We start from the raw sequence: 5,869 nt of genomic DNA, 5'->3' as shown, positions 1-5,869 counted from the left end.
GAGGCTTTCTCTGAACTGCCTGTTGCCTGAGGGTAGGCTCTTCGCCTACGTGACTGACTGTACTGTCCTGCTCATGCCCAGTGTTAAACCAACTCTTGCCCATGGCCTGGCGCTGCTCTCCTGACATGTGTGCGGAGCTGGAAAGAGCTCGGGGAGTCTTGGCTCCTGTATTAGTTCCATGTTGCTGCTGTAACACAGTACTACCCACTTAGCGGCTTAAAGCAACACAGATTTATTCTCTTTACAGTTATGGCAGTCTACAGGTCTGTCTAAAATGGGTTGGCAGAGTTATGTTCTTTCTGGGGGCTCTCAGAGAAAATTCATTTTTGTGCTTCTTCTAGTTTCTAAAGGCTGCTTGCATTCCTTGGCTCGTTCCAACCTCCACTTCTCCAAGGTCACATCCCCTTCTCTCTCGCCCTCCTGTCTCCCTCTTGCAAAACCCTTGTGATTACGTTGGACCCGTGGAATAGTCCAGGCTTATCTCCCCATTGGGAGGCCTTTAATCACATCCCAGAGTCTCTTTTACTATGTTAAGGTGAATTCACAGGTTCTGAGGATTGGGACAGGCACATCTTTGGGGGGGCTTATCCGCGAGCCTACCACAGCATCCTCCACCTCAGAGAAGATCTGTGCAAATGAATAGATGTGGTGGATCCCGAACCAACCTGGTCATACTATGATTCCTGTGATCCTAACAAGGCTTTCCAAACCCCTTCTCCCTCTAGAAACCTCCCTAGCTTGATAACTTCTGAAGTCCTCCTCTTAGGGCGTAAAGTATCCTCAACCACACTGAGAACCCAGGCTTAGAACGAGGCCTGAATGCGTTTCTTCACACTAATATGTAAATGGTTGACAACAGAGCCTTTCCTAACAGCCAGTTCTGATTGGAGGGAGGCTCGTATGAGGGAAGGAGGAGGCAGGGAGGCCACAGGCCAACTTGGATCATGTCCTAATTACCCATGGAGGTTCCCAGTGATGGAGGGAGCGAAAACACCTAGAAGTATGACCATAAAGTTTTAATCAAACAGAGCAGAATGGCCGCGATGCAGAACAGGTAGTGCTTGGAGAAGAGGAAGAAGACCATCTCCTTGGTGACATAGATTATGTGTATAAAGATGAAGCAGTACAGGAACATGGCAAACTGGTTCTGGGGGAGCAGGAGGTCCTGGAGGCCTCCGGAGAACTGTGGGGGAAAGAAGAGAGTGGAGCTGGCCAAACCGGGCTCGGGTGCCAGGCAGGTCTGTGTGTCAGTCCTGCTCTTGTCCCCTCCGGAATGGGACCTGGGGCAGGTTGTCTTCCTCATCCCCCGCTCACAAGACTGCAAGAGGAAGAGTGGACCGAGAAGTGAAACATTCCTAGTCAGGTCACTGGCACGTGGAGGAACTCATGGGTTTTCACTTCTTGAGTCTGCCTTTAGCCTTCCTGAGCCAGGCTCCAGGTGACACCTTCCCTTCTCTGTGCGTTCTGTGCTGTGGCTGAGTCACACAGGTGGCAGTCTCTCTCTGACTCTGAGATCCCCAGATCTGGATGCTGGGTTCTTGGGAATGTTCTCTGCATGGTTTGCCCTGACACTCGGCCTTGTTTTCTGGACAGCGGCACAATGAGAGGATGTCCCTTGGGCGCAAGTGACTGTTTCTGAGGTTGGGTCTCCCTGGGGGATAGGTCGTGAGAGACAGGTGATAGAGCCTCCCTAAACCCTCACGATATTGAGGAGGAGGAAAGCAGCTCAAGTTAGTTCTGGCTGATTCTGCCTGTGTTCTTGCTGCTCATTTCTGGAATCTATAGAATTGAGATCCAACAAGCCTCCATTTTAACTGTAGAAAGCATCAACATCGAAGTACAGCAAAAAAGCTGATATAACTATTTTGATCTGTAGTTAAGAAGGCATCACCCATGGTTTATTCTTTAAAATATCTTTTAAAATCATGCCATGTTTTTTTGTAAGCAGGCAGATGGCAGGAGCTGTGATACCCCAAGCTGGCTAGAAACAGACAGAGATACTTTTCAATACAATGAAATCGATCTACCCACCCATTCATCCAGAAAAAGAGAGTGGGGAGGGGCTTAAAAATCAAGTCAGCTCTCTACCTGCCAATAAATGCACAACATGTAAAATACTTTTGTAGACGATTAAGAAAGACAGCAGTTTCAGACACACCATTGTTGGAGTAACCACATACAATGTGAGGGCAAATAAATAAACCCGAGGGGGCAGAAAATGACTCCAGGGATGCCATTTCCAAAATGAATAGTAAGGCAGGTTGAAGAGCAGAGGAAGAAACCCAGTGTTCTAGAGGGAGGGGTGGCTGCATGGGCCCTACTGGGCACCTATAGACCTGCTATGGCTCTGGGTCCATGGATTTCCAGAGGCCCCAAAGCAGCCAGCATATGCTTTCAGTCTAAAATGCTGATGGGTGATAATTATGATATTGACAACCAGACATGCATTTGTGAAACCTTTTAGACTTTTCACAACACTTTCCACGGTCTATCTTTTGAGCAGAAGACAGACAGCAGATAGGGCCATACACCCAGGGTTTCAGCTCATCCAACAAGAGTAAGCTTTTCAAACTAAAAAAAGGGAAAACAAATATGGTTAGAAGGAAGCATAGAGCAAAGGCACAGTACCTTAACCACAGGTGCTTTAAGTAGTTTCAGTGTCCAACTCGGGACACATTTTATCCCAGGATACTGAGAATAAAATCCCAAGCCTGGACATGGAACTTACCTGTGAGAAATCAAAAATCTGAGGAATGTGCCAGCATCTTAGAGACAAGCAAATGTTTGTTCTATTTTTTCTTTAAAGAGGGAGTAAAAAAGATGGGATTCTGGAGATCCCACTTCCATCAGCTTGACTTGGCTTAGCAAAACCATTCGGTGTATAATTAAGCAGGCATTTTGTGAGCAAGAAAAAAATGATTAATTGTTAAAAGCCAGCATGTGTTCATTGAAAACAAATCATGCAAAACCAATCTCATTTTCTTAGGGAAAAAAAATTGACCCGTCAATTAGGGAAATTCTATAGGTAGTGTAATAACAATTATGGGAAACTGTTTGACGGTGTGTCTGTTTCAAGATAGTTTTTCTGGACAAGGTAGAGAAATGTGAGCTGGATAAAATGTGACGCAAGGGTGGTGATTAATGGAACATTGCTAACCTGTAGGGAGATCTTTTAGTGGTATTTACTTCAGGTCATATCCTCCTCAACAATTACAGTGATGACTTGGATAAAGACAGAAGGCAAGTTTCTCAGAATTGAGGATGACCCAGAGCTGGGAAGCATGGCTAATACATTACATCCCAATAAAATTGCCAAGTGATGAATGTAAGTTGTTGCATTTGGGTCAAGAAGTGAATTGCGTGAGTGCATAAAAACAGTAATAGCTAACATTTATTGAGCGCTTACCTAATCTGCCAGGCTCATTGCAAGGCACCTCACATGCAGCCTATCACTGAATTCTCACGGCAACCCTATGAGGTAGGTACTGCTTTCCAGATGGGCAGAGCGAGGCTCAAGGAGGATTCGTAACTCGCCCAACGCCACGCAGTTCATACACAGGAGAAACAGAGTTTTAACCAATTCTGTCTGATTTTAAAGCCTAAGCAACCTGCCTTAAACAATGGCGTCTTGTGTAATTTAGGACTTGTGGTGGCCCAATCACACAGTGCTAAGTCCTTCACATCCCATTTAATCAAGAATAGGCTTTTTTATCCCCATTGAGTACAGGTTAGGGGAGAGCAGCCCATTTCTTGCCACAAGATGTCTAAGCCTTAGATGGCAACAAGGCAGAGCGAACAGAAACAATACAGCTCTGATAAGGGGAAGGTGATGGTTTTATCAAAATCCACTGGCCAGACTGCAGGAAGGCTCACATCTCTCACACAACAGGCAGAGAGGAATAGAGAGTGGTGAAAAGATGTTGAAGACTTTTCCCTGAGGAGGGAAGCTGCGGACAGGTGGGTGGACAGGTGGTTCTGGGGCCCCCTCCAGGGTCAGGGTCAACTCTCCTTAAAGAGTTGATCTTAGCCGAGCAGGGCAGCTCTAAAGCAGCCGGCAACCCATCTCTGGACCCGGGACAGGGTGCAGGGGTGAAGCAGGTCAGGCGGGCTCCCCATGCAGGCAGCCCCCAGCCCTCGGGCGCGGGGGGGGGGGGGCGGGGGGGACCTGAGGGCCTCTGGCCAGCGCCCCCACCCTCCCGGCACCTACCAGGCGGGGCATGGCCTGCTGCTGCAACTGCTCCATCACCTCCTCGTGCTGCCGCTGGCGCTCGTTCTCCTCATGCAGGTACCTGAGCCGCGTCAGCTCAAACTCCATGCGCACCTTCTCCAGCTCCATCTCGGCGTTGCGCTCGGTCCCCGGGGTCCCGGGGGTGGCCGGGGCCGGAGGCAGCTCTTCGAGTTCGGGTGCATCGCCCGCCTGGCCCTTGGCGGTGGGACCGGCCTTGGAGCACAGTGACTTGGGCGGCCCTGGACAGCCTCCGTCCTCGCGAGCTTCCATCTCCTCCAGGTAGTGGTAGGAAGAGTCTGGCTTCGGGGACTCTGCCTCCTGGAGCAGCAGCGAAGGGGCAATTCAGGGGCCTGGGGCCGCCCACATTCCCCCACAGCACATCTACAGCCCCAGGCCACAGTGGGGGCGGGGGCGTGTGAAAGAGGGCTATGACCTGTAAGGATCTAGAGTTCTAACCAGAGGTGCACTTACCTGGAGTTACACGGAAGGACAGGGCACACTGACGGGAAGGAATGGCACCCTGAAGTTGCAGGGGGAGGCTTGGGGCATTGAGGTAGAAGTCTGACTTCCTGATGACTTTCCAATCACCACTGGTGAAACTTTCCCATCCCCCACTCTATGTAACTCTGAGGCCAGTTATACACCCGGTCCTCTCTGTGCTACAGAGGGAGGAACCTCCACATAGAGGACCAACAAAAAAGGGCTACGGGGGAGCCAGATCCCAGTCACAGAGGGAGGAAAGGGCCCTGAATGGGGTGCTAGACGGGAGAGACCAAAGCCAGCTTCCAGTGACTTCACAATCTCATCAAGGGCTACCTGGTCCCTGGTGACAGCTGGGGGCCAGTTGTGGGGGTGGGGTTCACATCACCTGCTCTTGTTAACAGCTCTCTGGGATCCCCTAGCACTTAGCTCCGATCCTGTGTTCCCTCAACACTGTCCTCCCTGTGTAGGGACAGGCTGGGGCAGTGAAATGAGGCACCCCCCCCTTACCAAAGAAGGCCTTGACTTCCCTTCAGACATGGGGTCATCAGGCACCACCATGGGGAAGGCTGGGCCGCTTTCTCCTGCTCCCCGGGCTTCCACTGATTCCCTGTCCTCTGCTGCCATCCAGAAAACCACAATGCTGTCAACTGCAGCCAAAGGACATCTTTTGAGGTGCTGGCATTTGGTCTCGCTGGATTCCACAGCTGGGCCACCATCACAATCCCCTGCCCTCATAATAACCCACATTCTATTAGTTGCTAGGGCCCCTTTGGCAGAGGGTGTGACACACCTTTGAGGTCCAGTATGAAGAACTGCAGGATGAGTCTTTGCCACCCTAGGGACTGCTTTAGAAACTAGAATTCCACCACTTGAAACCCAGAGTTCCATCATTTGAAATGTCTTCCCTTGGGTCCCTCTTTTATTTGTATGTATGTATGTATGGCTATTGATTGAGGAGGGGAGGGGAGAGGGAGAGAGAATCCTAAGCAGGCTCCATGCTCAGCACAGAGCCCAACGCAGGGCTCGAGCTCACAAACCATGAGATCGTGACTTGAGCCAAAATCAAGAGTCAGACGTGTAACTGACTGAGCCACACAGGCGGCCCCACATCCCCCGCTAGGGTCCCTCTTTTAAAAGCAGACTGTATTGGGATGAGTT

At 50.2% G+C, this 5,869-nt stretch overlaps 1 protein-coding gene across 1 annotated transcript; it reads right to left on the bottom strand.

Moving 5' to 3' along the window:
- Nucleotides 1-994: 994 nt before the first annotated feature.
- On the bottom strand, nucleotides 995-5,431 carry TMEM247 (transmembrane protein 247). Its single transcript, XM_045445940.1, has 3 exons — nucleotides 5,219-5,431; nucleotides 4,208-4,546; nucleotides 995-1,183 (listed from the first exon to the last, which is right to left on the bottom strand). The coding sequence occupies exons 1-3, from the start codon at nucleotides 5,333-5,335 to the stop codon at nucleotides 995-997; spliced, it is 645 nt and encodes a 214-aa protein (XP_045301896.1). The 5' UTR covers nucleotides 5,336-5,431.
- Between the last annotated feature and the right edge of the window lie 438 nt (nucleotides 5,432-5,869).

Source organism: Leopardus geoffroyi, chromosome A3 (genome assembly GCF_018350155.1).
Source record: "Leopardus geoffroyi isolate Oge1 chromosome A3, O.geoffroyi_Oge1_pat1.0, whole genome shotgun sequence".
NCBI classification, from domain to species: Eukaryota; Metazoa; Chordata; class Mammalia; order Carnivora; family Felidae; genus Leopardus; species Leopardus geoffroyi.
This window is presented reverse-complemented; position numbering and strand designations above follow the sequence as displayed.

What these genes read in the sequence shown, in the direction of transcription:
- TMEM247 (XM_045445940.1), bottom strand. Translation starts at nt 5,335, where the DNA reads ATGGCAGCAGAGGACAGGGAATCAGTGGAAGCCCGGGGAGCAGGAGAA. An exon ending in GGAAGTCAAGGCCTTCTTTG is followed by an intron (nt 4,547 to 5,218) that starts GTAAGGGGGGGG and finishes CTGCTGCTCCAG; the next exon opens with GAGGCAGAGTCCCCGAAGCC. An exon ending in AGCAGGCCATGCCCCGCCTG is followed by an intron (nt 1,184 to 4,207) that starts GTAGGTGCCGGG and finishes TTTCCCCCACAG; the next exon opens with TTCTCCGGAGGCCTCCAGGA.